General features: G+C 39.7%; 2 protein-coding genes across 4 annotated transcripts in view; one reads left to right on the forward strand and one right to left on the reverse strand.

Moving 5' to 3' along the window:
* Positions 1 to 726, forward strand: part of MS3_00004507 (uncharacterized protein) — an 87,818-nt gene extending 87,092 nt beyond the window's left edge. Inside the window, exon 29 of the mRNA XM_035734119.2 lies at positions 383 to 726. Coding sequence (XP_035589166.2) covers positions 383 to 454 — 72 coding nt within the window. The 3' untranslated portion in view covers positions 455 to 726. The remainder of the gene's footprint in view (positions 1 to 382) is intronic.
* Positions 727 to 4,864: 4,138 nt separating this feature from the next.
* Positions 4,865 to 15,955, reverse strand: MS3_00004517 (uncharacterized protein). 3 transcript variants are annotated; one of them, XM_051212444.1, is made up of 7 exons: positions 15,733 to 15,955; positions 15,502 to 15,697; positions 9,971 to 10,464; positions 9,834 to 9,937; positions 5,849 to 6,410; positions 5,680 to 5,812; positions 4,867 to 5,210 (listed from the first exon to the last, which is right to left on the reverse strand). In XM_051212444.1, the coding sequence occupies exons 3-6, from the start codon at positions 10,151 to 10,153 to the stop codon at positions 5,735 to 5,737; spliced, it is 927 nt and encodes a 308-aa protein (XP_051073351.1). In that variant the 5' UTR covers positions 10,154 to 10,464; positions 15,502 to 15,697; positions 15,733 to 15,955; the 3' UTR covers positions 4,867 to 5,210; positions 5,680 to 5,734. The 3 variants fall into 3 exon arrangements, with proteins under 3 accessions (XP_051073350.1, XP_051073351.1, XP_051073352.1); XM_051212445.1 differs by lacking the exons at positions 5,680 to 5,812; positions 15,502 to 15,697 and having other exon boundaries at positions 4,872 to 5,210; XM_051212446.1 differs by lacking the exons at positions 5,680 to 5,812; positions 15,502 to 15,697 and having other exon boundaries at positions 4,865 to 5,210; positions 9,834 to 10,464.
* Positions 15,956 to 23,355: the final 7,400 nt, after the last annotated feature.

Here is a 23,355-nt window from a genome sequence, read left to right on the forward strand (position 1 = left end):
CAGGTAACAAAACTGATAATTCCAGTCGAACAGGTTTTAAAAACAGAATCATAGGCTGATCGAGTGAGACTAAAGCTCTGAATCCCTTAGCAAATATTCACCCGTGAAATTACTATGACTACTTCAGAACGCTTAATATAGAAGCCATCAAATTTTTAGTTGTCTGTGTAAAACAGACTCTATACGTCAATATAAAAGCGCTTACTTGGAGAGTCAGGACTAGATATCTCTTGGTAGACACTAACCATCCTTCAAATAAGCATGAGGTAATACTCAATTCTTTTATTTATGTCGTTAAATTCTAAATAACTATAATTTTTATTCTTTAAGAAATGTGACAACATATCTAATCTATCAAGATAATTTGTTTACATTACTACAGGTATTTTTCTCGAATACACGGTCTGGGCCACCCCAAGTATCTATGATGACCCTTAGTGGTATACACTGGTAATAAATTAACTTGACTTTTCATGTCTACAGTTTTTCTCGATGATTTTTAAACTGAGCACCACCAACACCACTACTACGCATCCTGACACCCATACAATACAGAGAAATCAATATCTTAATAATATTTAACTAATGCAAATTTACTACTATACTTTAATTTAATGTTTGACAATGCATTTCTGTTTGAATGTGTTGTTGTAATGGTAAATGACAGTGATTCTGAGTAAGAAGAAATGATAACTTTCCAACAAATTTATCTCATTTTAGTCTACAGCATTGTCCAAATAAACGTGCAAAAACATTTTCTCTCCTAATTTTATGCATAATTTACAGTTTTCTTCCAATTGACCTTTATTTGCGCATTTTGTTTGGATTGTGTACATTATCGTTGCTAATATTAACCCGCATGAATGGATATCAATTTTGAAATGTTCTACATATTTATTATTATTTCCCAGTAAATAAAAACACTACACAATGTATCCTAATCTGTGCTATGTGATGAAAGCTTATTCTTTATTAATCTTTTTTTGTTCTTATTCAGTACTATGTTATATATACAAATGACTTTAGGAAAATTTGATTTGTAGTTGTGAATTGTTTTAGAAATTTTTACTTCGAATTGTAACAATAACCTCAATTCCTCTCCTCCTATATTATATTGAACTACTTTGATATATCCATCTTTCTAGGTGCATATATGACCATATATTCTTAAATTTATCAGTTTTGGTTAGTGCTATTCATTTCCTGTTCATATTATCTAGAGGCTATTAGAATTTGACATATACGTTATTGTTATCAATCAATCATTCGTTTATCTACTGCTCTCAGATAATAGTATGGATAATCTTGCTTAACGAATATTCACTTCTCCTTTAAGTTTTACACATTTTTCACTATTATTTTCAATCCATACAGGATGATGATAGGTTTGTTACACACAAATATTTAGCATGTTTTGCTCCTTTCAGTGTTTCTTAATTTGAACTCTTGATAACAGTTTTCATTTCTTCTTATTTTTTTTAAAACAAAGTTGTTCATGCTTATTATCCTATTTGTCTCGTTTGTATTATTGTTAACATTCAGTATTTAAATGAATTGTATGAACAAATTTTATATATGCAAGGTAGTGTGATAGCAAAGCAAATGATTCACATACTGAAGAGGTTTCTTTGTGTACTTTTTCGTTGGAAGGGATTTTGCATCAATCAACAAGAAATAAGATCTATTAGCTCAGTGGTTTTCCAAGTTTTATTGTTTATTTCTTTAAATATTGACAATTAAGTCGTTTAAAAGTATAGTCCATGAACTGAAGATCAGATGTTTGAGGAGATTAATCTTGTTTACACTATAGACTATGGTTTAATTGCGAAGCTTCCTATGTTGTTCTGGTCAATACTGCCGACCAATATTGGTGCCAATGAATGCTTCGCAATTAAAAGACCCAACTCAGAAGAGGGACAATCAAAAGGATCGGCCTGAGCTACAAGTATAGCTTCATCATACATGTTACACTCAACTCACATCCTCGAAATTTGATATCGATACCCATGTAGTGGTAATGTACTTTCGACCTATCGCAGGCAAATCTGTTCTACATAGCATGCATTTAAGTTATTTGCAGAAAAGTTCAGTAGACTTCAGCAAGCATCACCTACACATTGCAAGTGATGAGTCGCATTGTTGTGCAAACGAGTTATTCCGATTGATGTATACTACACGAATAGTACGATTACTTTCATCAATTGTAACCAACATTTTGTACGCTTCCGATACTAAGTCTATTTTTTGATGGAACATTAATTAGTATCGCTTGCTGCAAACCTTACAATGAAGCTACATGACTAGTTAGCAAAAATCTGCTTATTTAGTAATTATTACAATCGTTGCATTTGGAGAATTTAAACCTACAATAGTTAATAACACTAAAATCTAAAACGACAACGTGGATCGTCGGGTTTTGAAATTGTTGAATTTTTGCTACTTAAGTGAGATTATCATCAATAAACAACTTGGAATTTGGGGTCCTAATCACTAATGGGAAGATTCAAACAATTGATACAAATTAATCTAGACTCAGCAGCTAAGTCGATTACGCGGTGGCATTTGAAGTGAATGGTACTGGATGAAAGCCAACTCTGCGACGAGTCCCGAACAAAACAACGCATGTTATCCATCCCACTTCTAGACACCACTCGACTGCTTATAATGCTTGTAACGTAATGACAATATCAGAGTAATCCGCAAATATGGTAAAGAAGACTGGTCAATTGCAGTCCTAAACATGAATGATATTTTAACAATACGAATGAACTACTTAAGCACATAAACATTGGTACAAGGAGGCACCAAATATACATGCGTCACACTTTGTCATTCGATTTGTGTGAGGGCTGGGTTACTGTCTGGATGCATCAACTGCAACAAATGGTTTTACTAGGGAGCCACTCCCCAAGCACTTAACCTACAGGTCTGCTCCACAAGGCAGTGGAGTAACTTTAGGAGATACAGTCCTATAGCAGCCAGTGACCAGGAGTAGGTTAATGCACTACCCGACCTTTCAGAATCCATGTGCACCACCGGTTTGAGATCAAGTTTCTAAAACTTCCCTGTTTTCATAGAACCCACCAACCCGATTTAGGCGCCGAATATCCGCTTCTCGTCCTCTCAATTTTCCGGCTTCGAGAAAGCAATGAACAGAACTTACGTAGCGGTGGCCATATGAGAGAATTTCGAGAGGGGGTGGGTTCTCCCAACCCCACCATACTAGAGCACTTGGAGGATTGAAGTATGGGATCTTTTAGAAAGTAATAACAACTGAAAGCGTGTGATCACACTATGGATGTTTTTAAAGGTCGACAAGATTTCGTGTGTTATATTTAATGTTAAACAGCTTTATTAATAAAAACTAGTGCATATGAACCTTCTGTAAAATCAAATTCCAAACTATGCAAAACCTTTCACAATTTTAAATTTCAAAATCAGTTGAAACTTAATGACATGGTTACTTGTCTTTTGTCGCAAATCTTTGACTATTAGCAAGGCAGTACTTAAGGCAGAGAAACACTAATACTTTACATTCCGGATTAAATTTGTCAAGGATCTGCTTAGATAGTTTTGAAATCATGGTATGGTGTCAGGAAGAGCTGCAAACTGCTGGTGAAGTAAGCCTGTGTTGTGAATGACTATTTAAATCATTGGACACTAAGTATTTCATTACTACTTGTGATTATTTTGTAATAGGGCATCATACTTCTGGTTTTGAATTCGGACGTTTTCGGGTCTTACCGTTGCGTTTAAGTGCAATATTACTAGTTCATAGTACTTTTCAATTGTCATACTTTGTTAACAATGCTGCACAGCAAGCTAAATAAGCAGACAAACTGAAGAAGTACGAGCTTATTTCCCATCGAGTGACCAAACATACAATTTTTGAATCTGATTACATTTCCATTTTTACAAACTAAAGGGGTGCATATACAATCCTGGATGTCTTAAAATTCATTGATACCAATATGAACATACTGATGATGAAATTGAAAAGCTAATAGTGAGAAAACTTTCTCCACTATAGTAACAATGGTTTTGCAGAGCATTAGGAATCGTCATACGCTTTTTCTTCGCATACATAATCTGTGATAGCTTAGGAACTTCGAAACTGATTTACCACTTTATTTTATATATTTAAACACATAAACATTGGTACGAGGAGGCACCAGATATATATGCACCACAAAAGTCATTTGATTTGTGTGAGGGCTGGGGTACTGCCAAGACTCTCAAACCGAGGCAGGTGGTTCACTGAGGCACATGAGCAACGTCAGGAGATGCAGTCCCATGGTAGAAGGTGACCAACACTTACTTCATACACCTGTTCCCTTAGGACCCTGGAGCCTATATGCACCATTGGTTTGGAATCAGGGTTTTCCAACTCCCCCAGGTGGATCGATCCTCCATATTCACCAACCCGGTTAAAGCACCGGACATTCGCTTTTCGTATTCCCTATTTCGTAAACAACACCTCCTCCACGAGAAGGCAGTGAGTAGGACTTCTCTGACAATGGATGTATACGCGTGGACATATGAGTATTTCGAGAGTGGAGGCTGACTCTCCCCACTGTCAGTCGTACCAGGGCATTTATGGGCTACTGATTTACCAGTCTTTTAATAACAAATTAACATAACTATAGGCATGTCATGACGAAAATATTTTAATCTACGATAAAGTATTACAATTATGGTAGATTAAGGTTTTCATCACTGATGGAAGCCAGATCAGAGTGAACTTTAGGATTCTCAGATTAACATGATCCTAAACATATTATAAATATAACTAGTTTATTACTGAACCTACACTAAGTGACTATATACAAGGCCATAAATTAACAGAAAAAGAACGAAAACCATATTAGATTATACAAATAGATTTTTTAACATTTTATTAAGTTCTCAAATATTTAGTACTGTCGACGAAGATGAAGGCGATTGTGGAAATTACCTTGAACACCAGTTACTAAATCCCAGTACTTTCTTTGTTCGTTTAAACGTCTCTCAGAATCGGCATTAGATCTATTCTGTATTAAGGCTTTGAAGTCTGGACGTCGTATTGAAACGCTCTTCTGTCCATTATCACGGTTCAATAATTTAGCTCCATCTGTAGCAGCCAAGTGTTGTTTATAAATTGTTCTCATCTTCCGATGACCTAGAACAGTACCAGATGGTAACCGTACTTCATAAACGTCTTCATCATCTGACTAGAATTCAATAGATAAGAGTATTGATTAGGAACTCAATGAGCCGTGATGAATTGTAAAATAAATGACTTAGAAATGATAAGATTATATACTAATAGCTATTTATCTTGCAGTAAATTTATACGGCGATTTAAAACTTGTCTGCAAAAAATACGAAAGAGGGTATGTATGTGAAGTGACGTTTCAAAATTAACTACATTTGATTTTTTCCAGGCAAAAATTACCATCTAATTTGTCTCTCTCTTCTAAATACGTGAAGTCATACTAATACGAACTAATGATAACTGTTCATACTTCCGTATCTCCAAACTATCACTTTATCTATCTAGCGTATAGCCTGTCATATTGTGTCACAAAATCTTTCTTTATGAATATACAGGTAGATTAATTTTTGTTCCCAAAAGTAAGGTTATTACTAAATGTCTCGAAATGGAGAGGTTAAAAGAGCTAAAGATGAGAAGAAACCCACCGTTGTCCCGTGTATGAGATTGATACAAAAGTGAAGACAAGTAGGATTTTGGTTACTAATGTACAAATCTGATTAATTCAAGATTCCAGTTTACATGAATAAGCTCCTGGACAACTTGAGTAATTAAGCTTCGCTTTAATACACCAATTAGGGATAAAAAACAACTTACAAGTATGAAAGATGGTGCAAGGACTGACTGATCGTAAAACTGACTAAACAGCTCACCACCTGCAAGAGCAGCTTTAGGGTAATTTATCTTGCAATCGTCATTTGACTCTTCTTCTGCCTTAGCTACCAATAATGCCACTTGGATTGGGTCTTCTACTCCATACCATACTTGTTTGTGGCCAGGTTTGTCCAACATATGACTGCGGACGGCAGACAGGGAGATCCGAGCATTGTCTGATCCTTCCACACAACTACCGTAAAACTGACGACCACAAGCCAAACAACAGCGTTCTTCCCCCACAATACGTCCTAATTCAATTAACAACCCGGCAGGATCGGTTAATCTTTCTGGAAATGGAACACTAAATTTGTGCACATCGAACATGTGATTTAGGACACGTTTAGCTAAATCACTTTGTTTGGCACTATCAAGTGACTCATTTGGCAAATAATTCAGTGATATATAGCGGTCACAGAACAAACATGACCCCAGTGGTAATGGTTCTGTCAAACAGTCTTCTGCTGAAGGTTTAGTAGAACTGATGACTGTCTGCGTAGTTTTCCTAAAGACAACAGGAATAAGTATATATATATATATATATATATATATATATATATATATATATATATATATATATATAACGGTGATTGGATAGGTGCAAAAAACGTTCTGACAATAACGATCGATGTGGTTCAATAATTACCCTCCTTTATTAAACTCGTATTTTTTTTTAATCCCTTGATACTCATAAAAAATAATATGTACCAACAGTGATTTTGAATAAAGCGTCAGAAGAGTGCTGATATTTACGAGTTGAATCAAACTAATATTATGTATCTTTAAGGACCTTATACGCAAATCAAATGATTTGTGTGGTGCATATATATTTAGTAACTCAGCCTGTAGCTCTTCTAGAGTTACTGCCGGTCCCAAACCCGGGTAAAGGAGGAGGGTTGGGAATGGGGTTAGCGACCCCATCCTGTAGAAAACTAACTCGCTAAATAAACGCTAACCAGAAAAAATAACTCAAACCATTAAAACTCTGCCCTGGGAGTTAGAAGGTCTTCATTTAGAAGAACTATGACGCCTCATGGTGAAAGCCGAGTTCCTTCGGAAGCCACGAGGTCGATGCCCCTTCTAACAACCAGAGCAAAAATTTTTATAGGTACATGGAACGTCCGAACAATGTGGGAGACCGGGAAGACCAGTCAAATAGCAATGGAAATGAGGAGATACAACTTAGCAGTACTGGGAATCAGCGAAACCCACTGGACCCAAGCTGGACAGAAAAGGCTAGCTACGGGAGAGATGCTGCTATACTCCGGTCACGAAGAGGACAATGCTCCACACACTCAGGGAGTCGCTCTTATGCTGTCCAAAGTAGTACGAAATGCACTTGTAGGATGGGAATCTCACGGATCCAGAATCATCAAAGCATCATTCAAAACAAAGAAGGAGGGGATCTTGTTATGACCTTGCGTCTCCCAATTATTTTGTTTTTGCCAAAATCCCCGTCGCCAATTGTTATGACCTTGGATGTCTGACTTTTCGATCACACGACTTATCTACCAATCCGAATACGACTTATACGAATCTTCACACTAGGCCAACCAATGACGTTTAACCGGTGTGGGCAGTTTAGTGTCCTTATTGGTCCTATGTCCTACGAGCCCTCCCACTTGAGTCCAGAACAAGATACCAGCTTCCGAATCAGAGCAGATCGTTTATTTCAGGCATACCTAGTTTATATATCAATCACACAGACCGCAACGTACCATAAAATAGGAAATAATATTTGTACACAAATAAGCCCAAAAAGTGGCTGTGAATGTGGGAGGCAGTAGTTAATAAACTGAACATAACTTAAGAACCGTAAATCGTACAATAATAAATTATAGGCCAAAATAAAGCTTGTCATAAGAGGGATATAAATATACATAGTGTAATTGTTGAGTAGTTATACAATAAGAATATTAGTCCATGAATAGTCCTCGGAAGTTACCTGTAATTTAATCTCCACTCGGATATAACAGATCTTAATGAATATTATCCAATGTTATGCACCCACCAATGATAGCAATGACGACGATAAAGATCAGTTTTACTAGGGGTTACAATCGATCACAGCAAAGTGCTCAGGAAAGGACCTGACAATTCTGAGGGGAGACCTAAACGCCAAAGTCGAAATGGAAAACACTGGGTATGAAAATACGATGGTACGACACGGACTGGGAGAAAAGAACGAAAATAGTGACAGATTTGCAAATTTATCTGCATTCAACAAAATGGTTATAGGCGGCACAATATTTCGACACAATTGCATGCACAAAGCTATATGGGTCTCACCGGACTACACTACAGAGAACCAAATAGATCATATTTGCATCAATAAAAAATTCCGAAGGACAATCGAAGATGTGAGAACCAGAAGAGGAGTTGACATAGCTTCAGATCATCACCTAGTTGTGGCCAATTTAAAACTGAAGCTAAAGAACAACTGGACAATCAGCACTACAAAGGTTCAATACTGCCTTCCTTCGAGATGCTGACAAACTCAATGAATTCAAGATAGTTCCCAATAACAGGTTCCAAGTCTTACACGATCTACTTAGTGAAGAAGAAACTACTATGGAGGACAACTGGAAAGGTATCAAAGAAGCATTAACGTCAACGTGTCAAGAGGTTCTGGGCCTCAAAAAGCATCATCATAAAAAATGGATCTCTATAGAAACACTGGACAGGATCAAAGAAAGGAAGAACAAGAAGACAGCAATTAACAACAGCGGAACACGAGCAGAGAAAGTCCAAGCACAAGCTGAGTACATAGAAGCAAACAAGCAAGTGAAAAAGAGCATTAGAGCCGACAAGAAGAAATACGTGGAAGAACTAGCAACGACGGCAGAAAAAGCTGCTAGAGAAGGAAATATGAAACAGCTTTACGATACAACGAAGAAACTAGCAGGGAAATACAATAAACCAGAGAGGCGGGTCAAAGACAAAGAAGGCAAGCCAATCACCGAAATTCAACAACAGCGTAACAGATGGATAGAATACTTCGAGGAACTCCTGAATAGGCCGGCTCCAATGAATCCACCGGACATCGAAGCAGCACACATAGATCTTCCTATAGATGTCAGCCCACCAACGAAGGAAGAAATCAGAATGGCCGTCAGACAAATCAAGAACGGGAAAGCAGCAGGACCCGACAACATACCAGCAGAAGCACTGAAATCAGACGTCGAAGTAACCACAAGCATGCTTTATCTTCTATTCAAAAAGATTTGGGAGGAGGAACAAGTGCCGATGGACTGGAAAGAAGGACACCTCATCAAGATTCCAAAGAAAGGAGATCTGAGCAAATGTGAAAACTATAGAGGCATTATTAGAAAGGATTACCCAGGACAGGGTTGGATGGAGAATGCTGGTGAGCAGCCTATGTTCCTTCACGAGGAGTAACAGGCGTAAGTAAGTAATATATATTTAGTGCGTCCTTGTACCAATGTTTGTGTTTAAATAAATAAATATCCGAGTTACAAACGTTTCATAGATGCATGAATATGAGCAAACATTGGAGATGCGACCAATATCGAGATGAAATTGAGACAAAATCTAAAATACACTGGGAATACAAAAAACATATAACGCTTAAGCTCATCACGATACAATAAATGGGAAGCAGAAGTCCAAGTAATGGTTGAGTAAAATTGGGTGCATTCATGACAAAAAATTGATATATGTGAAGTGCTCACCTTAAAACGAAACTCAGCCGTTATCTCAGATGTTCGTGTTTATGTTTTGATACAGACTGTCATCTATTGCATCTGAAATTCTACTAGTAGTCAAACTTCAGAGGAACTAATTTGTGTACTGAGTGATGGCTAGTACGACGAAGCTTTGCAAACGTTATAATAAAACCAACTCAATAAGCAACCCGTTGGTATGGAAGAATGTGGATAAAATGTGGATTTAGAAATATAATGCTTACGTTTTGAACAAGTGGCTGTTATGTATATGGCGCTTCGAAACCAAATGGGCAGTAAAAGATTTGTTATTTGCGAAGGATTTCTTGCAGGCGTCACAATACGTTTTCTAGGATAAAAATATGAAGCAAATTTTTCAAACCTCTATAGCCACAGGTGCTTCTGCAGCAATCAATTGTTTTTTATGTACAAACATATCTTCAGATATTGGCAGTAGACCAGAAACGACACGCTTTAGGTTGTATATATGCCAGTCGCTCCTGACATGATTGATTCTTTCTGAGACAGACACATCAGCCTTACACGACGAACATAAGTACGTCATGCCTTTGGTGGGTTGAGTCTTGTTTGAAGGTAGCTTTAGTAGCGATGAGGCGCGCAATGTGACAGCTGGAAATGAAGGCAACAGTCTTCAGTAATAAGGATAGGTCTATCGACCTATATTAATCCTTGCAGTTTGTAGTAATGTCAAGGTCCAATCTCGTTTAGAATATATCAACAGAAGGTGCTGATATTACGTGTTCTGGTAGACAATTCCAGTAATTTACTACTCGGTGCAAGAAACGAAACTCCAGACGTAGACAATTTGATCACGGTTTTTGACCTTTCTTAGAATGTCCTCTCAAATTATCAGTCCTAGACGGAAGGAAAAGATAAGACATATTAATACCAAGGTCATCGTCCAGTATACGATAAGCCAATATTAGATCACCCGTATTCTGCGGTAAGATAACGGAAATAAGTTGAGGTGTCTCAGTCTGTTTCCATAAGATAAGCCAGATAGACCTTGTACCATTTTAGTACCTCGTCGTTGGACTTGTCCCACCATATCCGCCTCGTACTTGAATCCCATATTCCAAATGCGGTCGCACGAAAGTTGGGTATAATAATCTAAACATTTCTTCATCCAAATACTGAAAAGACCGACGAATAGACCATAATACACTATAGCCTTTTGCAGCAACAGCCTTACAATCACTAGTACTGAAATAACTGCTTATTATGACTCCTAAATCTTCATGGTTTCTTACTTTGGGTAACACGAATCCCAATATTGTGTAGTGATACGAATCATCCTAGTTATTTAATTGTATCACCACACTCCTGTCAGGATTTACTTCTAGTGACCATCCGTTCATCCATGCCATTGATGAGTTGAGATCATCCTGTAATACTATTCTATCTGACATACTGTTTGTGGGTCTCCAAATCATAATATCATCAGCGAAGAGTAGAATGGACGACTTTGCTACAGTTGGTAATTCATTTACATACAGTAAAAAGAGAAGAGGACAGAGGATTGTACCTTGGGGAACTCCACTTTTTACAGGTTCCAACGCTGAGAGAGCTCTATATAACCTTGCCCTTAGTCTCTTGTCATAGCCAGTCAGTTACAACGTAGGACTAGGCACATACATGCAATGGTTCAAGTTGCCATACCTCATTCAGTCAGTCAGTAACAACGTAGAACTTCGTACGTACGTACATCAGTTCGAGTTGTCATATCAAATTAGCACAGAGATCCAATAGTCGATTCAAATCACATAGTGGTAGAGGTAGTAAAAGTAAAGGCAGTAATCGAGAAGATTAGGGTTTGGAGATGTTATTTAAAGAATGTAATCCAGTGAAACAAATTTGGGAAGAGAAAAAAAGAGACAAGGAGGAATAAGGAGATCAAAATTTGGGAGAACACAAAGAGTGTATGCACCTGCGCCATCGCAAATGATTTTGAGTCATGTCATTCAGGGTCTTTAACCATTGGTTGCTATCATCTCGCGGTCCCCAACCAGGTAGTCTACATCTACCAACATGACTCAGTCCACTTGTCAGTGACTTCATGGACTTGTGCCATACCTTATTAGCACAGCAAGACGAACACCGGATTCATAGAAGCAGGTAACTCAATGATGGTAATATATAAAGGAAATATTTTATGTAAGGATATAGTACAGAAAGAAAAATTAGTTCGTAGAAAGAAATATGTGAAATAATGTTAGTCTCATAGTTTAAGGGAAGACAAAGAGTGTATACACCTACGCCATTGTGATCGATTCTGAGCCATATCACCTAGTCGCCAACCATTGGTAACGATATTCGCGTGGACCCCTTATGATAGTCATCGAGAAAGTCACTTACCCAGTCTATGACCTTATAATGGATTCCAAAACTTTCCCGTTTTAATTTAAGACATGAATGGGAGACCTTATCAAAGGCTTTACCTAGATCTATGAAAATCACATCCACAGGAATATTTCAATCTTTTACCGCAGCCCAATCATCTCTTGCAATGAGATTTGTCAAACATGATAGGCCTTTTCGAAAACCATGTTGTCCCCTGGATAAAAGATTACGCCCTTCCGCATAATTCATAACAGCCATCCGAATAATCTTTTCCATTAGTTTTACAACTGCACCAGTTGGACAAACGGGTCGATAGTTACCAAATGAATCTCTACTCCCCGCCTTATACACCGGACTAATTATTGCATCTTTCCAGTCTCTTGGCAGTCTGAACTACTGCAGAGACATATTAAACAGTATGGCTATAGGTTCAGTAATTACATCCAATAGGGTTTTCATAATCCTAGGATGAATATCATCAGGCCCACTGGACTTATCAGGTTTGAGATGCTGAAGCAATCTTAAGACAGTATCTTTCTTAATAAATACAGGGTCCATCAACAAGCCGCCATACCTCATTCAGTCAGTCAGTAACAACGTAGAACTTCGTACGTACGTACATCAGTTCGAGTTGTCATATCAAATTAGCACAGAGATCCAATAGTCGATTCAAATCACATAGTGGTAGAGGTAGTAAAAGTAAAAGCAGTAATCGAGAAGATTAGGGTTTGGAGATGTTATTTAAAGAATGTAATCCAGTGAAACACGGCCACACGTATACAGCCTCTGCCAGGGAAGTCCTACTCATTGCCTTCTCGTGGCGGGGGTGTTGTTTACGAAAATGAGAGGACGAAAAGCGAATGTCCGGTGCTTTAACCGGATCCCAAACCAATGGTGCACATGGGCTCCAGTATCCTGCAGGAACAAATGGCGTATGAACCAATCGTTGGTCACCGGCTACCATGGGAATGCATCTCCTCACGCTGCTCCACTGCCTTGTGGGTTAGACCTTTAGGTCAAAGGCTCGGGGTGTGGCCCCCTAAGAAAACCACCTGGTTCGGTCTGGGCACCCGGGCAGTATCACAGCCCGCACATACACAAATATAGTGTGGCGCATATATATTTGGTGTCCTCTTATACCAATATTTATGTGTTGAAATAAAACATACACACAATAACAATGAATCGTTAGTAGTTCCTCATTACTGATAGAAAACACTTTACTGAAATATTTCGATAAAGCTTCGGCTTTTTGACATCATTTCTTGCCAATATTAACAGATTTTCTTCTACCAAAAGTGATGGAATTCCATCACTTTCTTGAGTTCGCCTTTTTATATATGAGAATAACCGTTTTGGGCTATTTTTACAATCCCTAACCAACTATTTTTCATATGACCGTTTAGTCTTACTTATTAACGCTTTACAAGCATTTCTAGCCCTACAATAACTGGATCTGTATTGTTTTAAGACAGTAGAAATGAACATATTCCAGTGCTTTTTCCTACGTCTAAGAAGTTTTTTGACTTTAGTTATCCATGGTGGGTAGTTATTCGGTCTACATGATACCAGGCATGGTATAAGCGAGAACGTAACTGAACTAAACTTGCCTTTAAATATAAACCATGCTTCTTCAAGTGATGAGCCAGTATCTACTGACCAATGTCTTAGCAGCGCACGTATAAATGGCTGACGTGTTAGCTCTCCATACATTTGGGCGAGGCTTGACCTAATCGTATATCATGTCATTAGCTCTAAACGTGAATCAAAAAGTGTGATCGCTATTCGCTAACGGAAGAAAATTTAGATTGGTAATATCCTCAGTCGCACGAACGATCACCAAGGCCAACAAAGATCCTTGGTTTGCACCAAAACGTGTGGGTTTGGATACATGCTGTACTAATGCATGCTCCATTACCGTTATCAGGAACCTACTATCAAAGGAGTTTATAGATCTTACCGTAGCCATCTCAATCCAACTAATATCAGGTGCATTAAAGTCTCCTAATATCAAGCATCTGTTATTTGCACTCCATAGGTGATTATGCACTAAAATAAAATCATCAGCTAAGTAGATTGCGCTGCGATGGGTGAAACCGAGTATAAATGTACAACATCCGATAGTGTGCTTGTAGCTTATGACTACCATGGGAGTCGCAAGCAAAGGAGCGGATACCTATATTATTGGTTATGTATAAAAACACCACCTTTCTTACATCTATGTCTATCACTTCTAAGGTAGTGGTACCCGGATAATTATGGAGTAATGTGGAAGTCATGAACTAACCAAGTTTTCGTCACAGCTATAATGGGTGGCCCCAAATTTTTCACTACTGCTCCTAGTTCATAGAATTTAATTCTTAGGCTACGAGCCTTTGCATATAAAACTCCTAGGGAAAATGACTTATCTACACAGGCCTTTGTAGCATTCGCTTCCAAGACCTGACTATTCGAAAACCCATTAAGCGATTTTCCTCACCATTTTGTCAAGGGGTGTCTAGTTCAGTTAGTACCGTCTTCTTTTTATTCTATCTTCAAGATACATGTCAGGTCTTACTCAAATGTCGGTATTGTCGTGACTGCTTAGCAGAAGAGCACGTTGCTTCTCCAACCTAGGATTACCTTAAGGGGTTTATCTGGTCGGAGTTTAACACCGTAGTCGATCCTCTCATCTATTCCTACCAACTTTTTGACCTTAATTCCTTTCGAGTTATCTGGTAAGATGCTACGGATATATTCCCCGAGCTTTTCCAAATTATGCACGTGTCCAATTTCGAGATCAGGGTCGTTTGACTCTAGCAAACTACTCACAATAGTATTCGATGAGATTAAATTCTTCTCAGTCATGCCAGAGTGGAGTTCTGTCTCACTATCAGACTTTGGTAGTATATTTTGTGACTTAGAATGGGAGTTCACCAATGGCTTGCCAAGCAAGTGCGTATCGCTCATAGCTCTTCTCGTTCCATTTCTTTTTCTCCATACTGCCGTCCATTTTACATCACTCAGGACAGCCACACCGGGACTATTTGGAATGGTGACGGTTTTATCCGGGTCTCCAATTTCCACTGGATGCATGACTACCCATCTCAATATCGAATGACGCTTTACTCCTCGTTAGTTTTAAAAGAGATTTTACTTTTCCGTCTATCACAGACAGGTGTTTAACGCATCCAGTAACAGCACATACTACAGTGACACATTCTTCACTGTCAGTATTCGTGTTACCAGTGCAACTACCACCTTTCTTCCTACAGGTCAAAGACAATAACTTCCTGGATCAGTAACATCTTATTTGTACAGCAAAACATACAAAGCCAATGCGAGTTGGGCTTCGAGCATCTTTAGTATGGAGTAGGACTTAAACGAGTACACATCTTAAGGGACAACTTTTTCACACTCATTATATTACATTCCTCCCTTCACGGGGAATAAACAATTTGGCTGTCTACGTATATAAACACTGCCAACCATTGTAACTATATTAAGAAGGTCTAAAATACAATATGATCACAATATGAACACAAGTGTTAGAGTCAATGGGAAAGAACGTACCGAAAAATATTAGAGAATTCCAAGTCTTGACTGAAATACTTCGAGTTAAAGTAGACCAAGAAAGCTTTTTGATGCAACAAGTACACAAAAGCAAAGATAATCACAAGTACTAAGTTACTGCCCTTTTTGAAAACAACGTAACTTTATGGCTTGATGGATATGGTTAAGTCAAATAAGGAAACGCAGTCTATAACAACTAATAATATCAAGCTTTAGGCTGAGACAACTTACTAATCAAAGCTAAGTCTGTTAACGTGACATTTCCAATGCGTAACAGTACTTGACCTTGACCTTGAACAGGGCAAAGTACGGTGACGCAAGATCAGCAATTTCAGATTTGTGTAGTAAGGACAGAAGGCATACGGCCTATGTTATTCCTTTTCTAGTATACTTCTGTGAGTGTACAGCCTTCTCTTGAATAAGTCAATTGAAGGTGCGGACAGCACTGCTTCGGGCAGCAGGTCCCAGCTCAGGTTCCCTGAACACAACACTGGTTCCCAAAAACCCTGTAGGTGATTCGACCCACGTTAGCAGAACCCAAAAGAACCGGGTGTCACCGCCTAAGCTGAGCACCCCAAGTGTTGTTGTACGGAAAACAACTGGTGATTTGGTCGCATAGTCAACCCCCAAGAATGTTCGTCCGGTCATCAAAGAGCCCAAGATTCAAAAACGTGCCTTGACCTCCAAACAACAAGGTATTAAACCTGAACCCATCGGGAAACCTGGTAAATCAACAACAGTTCGTGACGATTCTCTCATAATCATGAATCTCATTGACAATCCTGACCTTCCTCTCAGTCTGCAGGACAAAAATGATAGGATGCTTTGGGGTGAACTGAACAAGAACCTCGAACTTCCCAGAATAGAGCCTTTGATGGTCACCCGGCTCACTCGAGGAAAGGGTTCTAAGCATCTAACTCACTCGAGGCTTCTTCGAGTAACACTTAAGAATGCTACCGTCGTAGAAGACGTCTTGTTAGCCAGTCACTTGCTGAAATCCGATGGGGACGTACGAATATTGCCCGACATACCGTACTCTGAGCGCAATATCATACGGAACACTCCTAAAGAATCTCGCCAGAAGTTTTTCTGCGGAAGAAACATAACTGTGTAAGGTATACCGGAAAATACGGACCCTACTCAATCGAACTCTGACATCTGGGAATGGAAATTCACTAAACAGTCCTTGGGGCTCAAACACATACTGACTCAGCATGCGACGAGACTAGCCGAGAAGGATGGTGACCCTAGACCCCGTCTAATGAAGATAACCTTCCCATCCTCCCACATGGCGACTGCAACTCTGGAAACATTTCGTGCAAAAAGACGTCGATTGCCATCTGGAATCCACATGCACCCGGATAGGCCATACGAAGCTAGGACCGAATACAAAGACAAGATGGAGCTGACCATTCCACTTGTGGACTCTCTTGATCATAAAAAACGTGTAAAGGACAGGGCCTACCACCTCGGCAAACCTCGTATAGGTGGGCTACCTGTCCATTCACGTAAGGCTCATACAGACAAACAGGACGAAGCTCACGCTTATATGTGAACGCCGCGAGTCTACCAAACAAATTCGATGAATTACGTGAGCTTAGCAACGCTAACAAGGCCCATCTGATAGGAATATCTGAAACCTGGATATCTCAGTTCTCGGGCCAAGAGTTAGCATTACGTGGGATGTCTTTGTTCCACAACGACAGAAAATCAGGAATCGGGGACGGAGTGGCCGTATACAAACGTTCTTGCTTGGAGGTGCTCCAGGTTCATAACCTCGAGTTTAACAACCTTGAGGAATCCATATGGTGCTTTGTAAGATTGTCTAGTACTTCGAAGTGTCTAGGCGGTGTCATTTATAGGAAGCCAACTGCCGACATTGAGTACGATGGTCGTATGCTGGAAGGGCTATCCAGCTCTACTCGTCTTGGTTCCACACACATCCTGATTCTAGGGGACTTTAATCTTCCTAGAGTCAACTTCGCGGATCACATGTATACTGGAGGCGATAACTCAATTGAAGCTCGGTTCTTCAACCTCATCAATGACTTGGGATTATACGAACATGTGAGGTCGGCAACTCGTCGGAGAAACAGTCAGACACCATCGCGCTTAGACTGTGTATTCACAAACGAAGAATTTCTAATTGACAACCTCTCAATCCTGGCTCCCTGGGAAAAAGCGATCATGCCGTCATAGCCTTCAGTTTTGTCAGCAAAACTAAGCTAAGACACCCCACCAATAACTTGCGTTGGAATTTTAAACGGTTGAATGTGCCAGCTCCACACGACTATCTACAACAGATGGATTGGAATGTTCACCCTCAACTCGATGTGGACGGTCATTTGGACTTCTTACTGCACACGCTCTTATGTGCTACAAACCATTCAGTTCCTCAAACGGTTCCCAAAAGCTGCAAGCCACCTACAATAATCAAGAGCCGTACTCTTCGCCTGCTAAGCCACAAAAGGCACTGTTGGGCGGAATACAAACGAACTGACAACAACGGAGCGTACAGGCAATATAAACATATAGGGAACATATGTACGAAGGCTATAAGAGAACACAGGCTTCGGTACCAGACAAAGCTTATGGACAAATTTGCCTCCAATACTAAAAGCTTATTCCGTTATGCAGCCTCTCTTCGTCAAGCTAAAACTGGAGTTTCTTAACTGCTAGATTTTAACGGCCCGACCAACAACGATGGCGACGCCGCTAACCTTCTGGCTGAACATTACTCCCAGACATTTCAACCGACCGACATAAACTTTACTGATGACAGTTTCATCTGCGATTCCATAGGACTTTCCGAAGTGAACCTAAGCGCTGACTTGGTGTTCCGGAAATTGCAGCACTTAAGACTAGACACTTCTCCTGGCCCAGATGTGGTCCATCCTGCCATACTGAGAGAAGCAACCTCAATCCTGGCAATGCCGCTTAGCGTGATGTTCTCACACTCACTAAGCCGAGGCAAACTACCGGAAAATTGGAAGTTGGCTCACTTCACACCAATTTTCAAAGGAGGTCGACGCAATGAACCTTCAAGTCATTGGCCGGTGGCTCTTCTGTCATTACCTTCAAATATCATGGAGCCCCTGATATGCGACGGTTTAAACGACTATCTACTGTCCTTAAACTTCTTCTCAACCTAACAGCATGGTTTCAGGAAGGGTTGTAGTGGCATTAGACCATAACCACACAATCTTCAAAGCTGAACACAAGACTACTCAGAAAGTAGATATTCAATATTCAACACGGAGAAATACCTAACAATGGAGAAGGCGCGAAGAATGAATTGAATGGACTGGGGTTGATCGAGTGGCATGGCTCGGCCATGCAGGCGTGGTCTCTGCTGAATGTTACCTTATATCTTCTATTCATATTAAATATATTGTTCTTTCTCTAGCCTAACCTTGTTCTACATCATGTATTGGTAATTGATACGATACAGTGAGTTGGTGTAGTCGATGGTGTGACTTCCACGTAAGATCTTATAGATTAGACAGTTATATCATGACAAATCTACAAATTTAGGATTAGGTCTATTATTAGAGCAGTACTAATATCATAGTAGACCATAGTTCTACAGGGTTACTCTTGTATAACCAACTTGCTGACTGAGGTAGACAGATGGACAAGTATCCTAGACCGCAAGGGAAAGGCTGACATCATATACCTAGATTTCTCAAAAGCTTTTGATAAGGTTGACCATTTATGTCTTATCAATAAGCTCAAACGACTAGGTACCAGACCACCTTTAATCGATTGGCTTACTTCATACATGAGAAATCGACACTTTAAGGTTAGGGTTAATTTCACTTTGTCTCAGGCTATGGAATGCCCTAGTGGGGTCCCCCAGGGCTCAGTACTAGGACCTCTTCTCTTCTTGATATACATAAAGGATCTTCCTCAACAGGTAACGTCAGAATTGTTACTCTTTGCCGATGATGTTAAACTTTGGAGAGATACGCAATCAAGACGATATACAGGCACTTCAGGAGGATCTGACTCGACTCCAAAGTTAGGCAGATAATAATGGACTTACTTTTAACACTTCAAAGTGTAAAGTAGTCCATCTGCGACATGTCGCAAACTATAGTTACAACTTAGGAAACTCCTCTCTAGTAGTATCCCAAGTCGAAAAAGATTTAGGAGTCCTGGTGCCCCATGTTTAAAGTCTTACGCTGTGACAAAAATGCCTTCAGAGCAAACCTTGCACTGGTGACGTTGAAACGCATTTTTGGACAGTTCGACGGAAGAACTTTCCATATAATCTTCAATAGTTTCATCCGTCCCCACTTAGAGTACGGAAACATAGTACTTCCCCCTCAGTCCAAAAGCATAAGGACACTTTGGAGCGTATCCGACGGCGAGCCACGAAATCAGTTCGAGGACTCAAATTTAAACCTTACGAAGAGCGCCTCCATTCACTAGACCTTTACCCATTAGAGTATAGGCGTCTTAGAGGTGATCTATTAATGGCTTATAGTATTCTCAACACTTCTGGACATCCTCTTAAACACCTACTTAAGCTTAGTTCGAACACTAACCTAAGGGATAACACCCAGAAACTGGAGACACAACGTAGCAAAACGGAATGTAGACATAACTTTTATTCCTTAAGAGTTGTCAAATGCTGGAACTCGCTGCCGGCCGAGCTAGTCCAAGAGACTTCCCAGGAGTCCTTCAAGAGGCAAACTTGACCTATTCTTAAAGACCAAGGACAGCATCACACTATGATTTACCAATTTTTTCCTCTTTTATTGTTAACATACCTAGGATTTGGTGATCCCCTGCTACTAGACACGGAAGCCTGTTCTTCTATTCCGTCCGCGACCATTTGAACCATTTGAAGTATTGATGACTCGGTATGAGAACCTGTACGCCACGGGTATTTTGTTTGTTCTTGGCTTCTCCACTCGCCTGCTATGTCCCCTGGGATGTCCCGATCTAGAGGAAAGAAAAAGAGAGAATAAGTTAGGTCCAAAATCATTTCTCAGTATTCTGTACATCAAAATTAGATCCCCTTAATCTACGATAGGACAGAGTAAAGAGGTTCAGCTTTTGAAGCCGCTCTTTGTACGGTAAACCCCGGAGTTCTGGAATTGCACGGGTAGCTTCCCACTGTACCTTTTCTAGGATCTCCGAGTCACCTTTTAAGCAGAGGCTTGCAGCCTGAAGGCAGTTCTCAAGCTTAGTTCTCAACAAGGATGTGTATACTGTGATGAACATGGTAGTATCTAACTTGGTGAATGTCCGTTTTAAAGCCCAAAGGGTTCGAAACCTCCTAGGACCATGACTCACTGTCACCCCCAGATCCTTATGAGACCGGACCACGGGTAATGGCACTTCCCCTATGTTGTACCTATTAACCTTTGAATCCCCAAAGTGCATGTAGACACACTTTTCCGAGTTGATAGGCATCAGCCACTCTTTAGAACAGTTAATCATATTATTTAAGTCTGCCTGAAGAGCACATGCTTCTGTGTCTCCAGTTATTACTCCCCAGATCTTTACATCATCAGCGTATAATAACATTGGAGATTATACTATGATTGGAAGATCATTAAAGTAAAGGACCTAGGACGGTGCCTTGAGGTACTGGTCTCCAGACGGAGCGCTTGGAATTTATTCTTACTTTCTGTCGACGACCTACTAGGAAATCCTTAAGCCATTTTAAAGGTGGTTCGGCAATACCAAGGTTTTCCGACTTCAATAGCAGTCTATTAGTTGGCACCTTGTCAAAGGCCTTACTGAAGTCTATGTAGACAACGTCCACTGGGTTTCTGTTGTCTAGCTCCTTTATTCAATATTCATTTGCTGTAAGGAGGTTTGTCGTACAAGATAGACCCTTCCTAAAACCATGTTGTTCTATATTTATCAAGTTATTGGTTTCCATAAATGCCATTGTGGACTATTCTTTCCAATATTTTAACTACAACGCTGGTGAGGCTTACTGGTCTGTAGTTCGATGGAAGTTGTCTTGGTCCTGTTTTATGTATGGGAGTGACGATCGCGTCCTTCCAGTCCATCGGTAACACACCTTGGTCGAGTGACATATTGAATATCGTAGTCAGTGGGGTCGCGATATATTGTGCAATATGTCTCAAGATTTTGAGGTGTAGTTCATCTGGTCCCGTTGACTTCTCCATGTTTAAGATGCTAAGAGACTTGAGCCAATCGTCTTGATCGAAGTCCACGGTGAGCAGGTGTTTTTTGACTTTTTATTTTGGTCTGGTTCTTTGTCAGAGAGAGGTTCCTGAGTGAAAACTGCCACAAAATAGTCAGCCATAGCCTCTCCTTTTTCTGATCTTCCTATAACGTTTCAGATTGACTCCCTTCTTTAATTTGGTTGGGAATCCAATGATGCATCCTTGTTCTGTAGTTTATGTACGAGAATATTCTCTTGGGCTGCTTGAGTGCAGATTGTGCCAGCTGCATTTCACATTTTCTTTGAGCTTCCCGAATTTTCGTTATACACTCGTTTCTTATCGATCTGTAGCGTTCCATCGCACCTGCTGTGGCGAGGCGGATGGCAATATCCCGACACTTCTTCTTTTGTCTTAGTTGACGTCGAATATCCCAGTCTATCCAGCTATGGCCGTGCTCCTACGTCTTTGGAACTGTCCAGGGTATGTATGGTTGAGTTACCCGATTGTATACAATTGTATAAGAGTTCATGCCTCTTGTACTGATGCTCTTGAGTCAAATTCCCAGTTTTCAGTCGATGCTGTGGAATTGGTTTTCTCCATATCTCCCTTCCATATATCCTTTAACTGATATAATTTCACATTTGCAATGTCAAGATTAACATTTCAATGTCAAAAGCTGTATTATGTAAAATAATGATGATTAACACCAAAGCTCTCTTGTACACAAAGTGAATATATTTACCGCTTGTAAAAGTGTAGAATCAGAGAACACTAATTCTCAAAATTTTTCGCGAAAATTATTCAACAACCGCGCGCCCTTCGATTCTAGCGTGACTTCGTTGATCTCTCATTAATAACTGGAAATAACCACTTTTCAGCTACCACACTGGAATATGTAAACACTTCAGACGGTAAGAACAGAGTCTTCACCTGGCTGGAAGAAGATCTTAATGACAAATCTGACAACCGTAATCAAACTTAGATCGAACCACTATATAGTAGGTCTAGCTGTCTCGACTGATTGGTCACTTCCTCATTACTTCAACCGAGACATACACACTTATTTTCTTGCAAACACAGGGCTTGCAGACAAACCACTGGATCCACGTGGGGTTGCTTGCTAGGACGGCCAAAGGCAAAGTTGCATATTTAAATGTCTTTCAGGTTCTATTTTCGTGATTCATACATTCAAATACTCCTATCTCGTATCCATGTCGCTTATTCATATACTTGAAAGAACGAGGAACCACTGCGATTCCCATAACGCGAAGTAAGAACACCATCGCTGGTACAAGTGAAGATTTATTAGGCTCAAAGCACGACAACCCTAATAGAGGATAAACTCAAAATATATTAATGAGAATAGAATAGCATTTATAAAAAATGATGAGTTTTAACAAAATCAAATCTGTCTATCATACTGAGCGTAGTTCACATTAAATTTATACAATATCGACTCAGCATTGGAATGTATCCTGTGTAGAGGCAAAATTCACTGTCGATACTGCGGTACCTAGAAAGTATTGTGGATTTGTGTTAAGTCACCCCTGCCTATGGTTTTGATATGTCTGCCTGCAGTGTAGAAAAATATACAAGCTGAATGGACAAGAGTGTCATAAGATTCCTCTGGAAACAACCATAACAGTTCCCACTGGTATGTCCGATTCTTAAAACAGTGGCTCGACTAAGCACACGATTCTGG

This window comes from Schistosoma haematobium, chromosome 1, assembly GCF_000699445.3.
Source record: "Schistosoma haematobium chromosome 1, whole genome shotgun sequence".
In the NCBI taxonomy this organism is placed as follows: Eukaryota; Metazoa; Platyhelminthes; class Trematoda; order Strigeidida; family Schistosomatidae; genus Schistosoma; species Schistosoma haematobium.

Bases quoted from the DNA above. Each gene is read 5' to 3' on its own strand.
- MS3_00004517 (XM_051212445.1), bottom strand. From the start codon at position 10,153: ATGACGTACTTATGTTCGTCGTGTAAGGCTGATGTGTCTGTCTCAGAA. The intron at 6,411-9,833 runs GTAAGCATTATA...TGTTGTCTTTAG, and splicing joins AACAGCCACTTGTTCAAAAC to GAAAACTACGCAGACAGTCA. The intron at 5,211-5,848 runs GTAAGTTGTTTT...ATTGAATTCTAG, and splicing joins TTGCACCATCTTTCATACTT to TCAGATGATGAAGACGTTTA.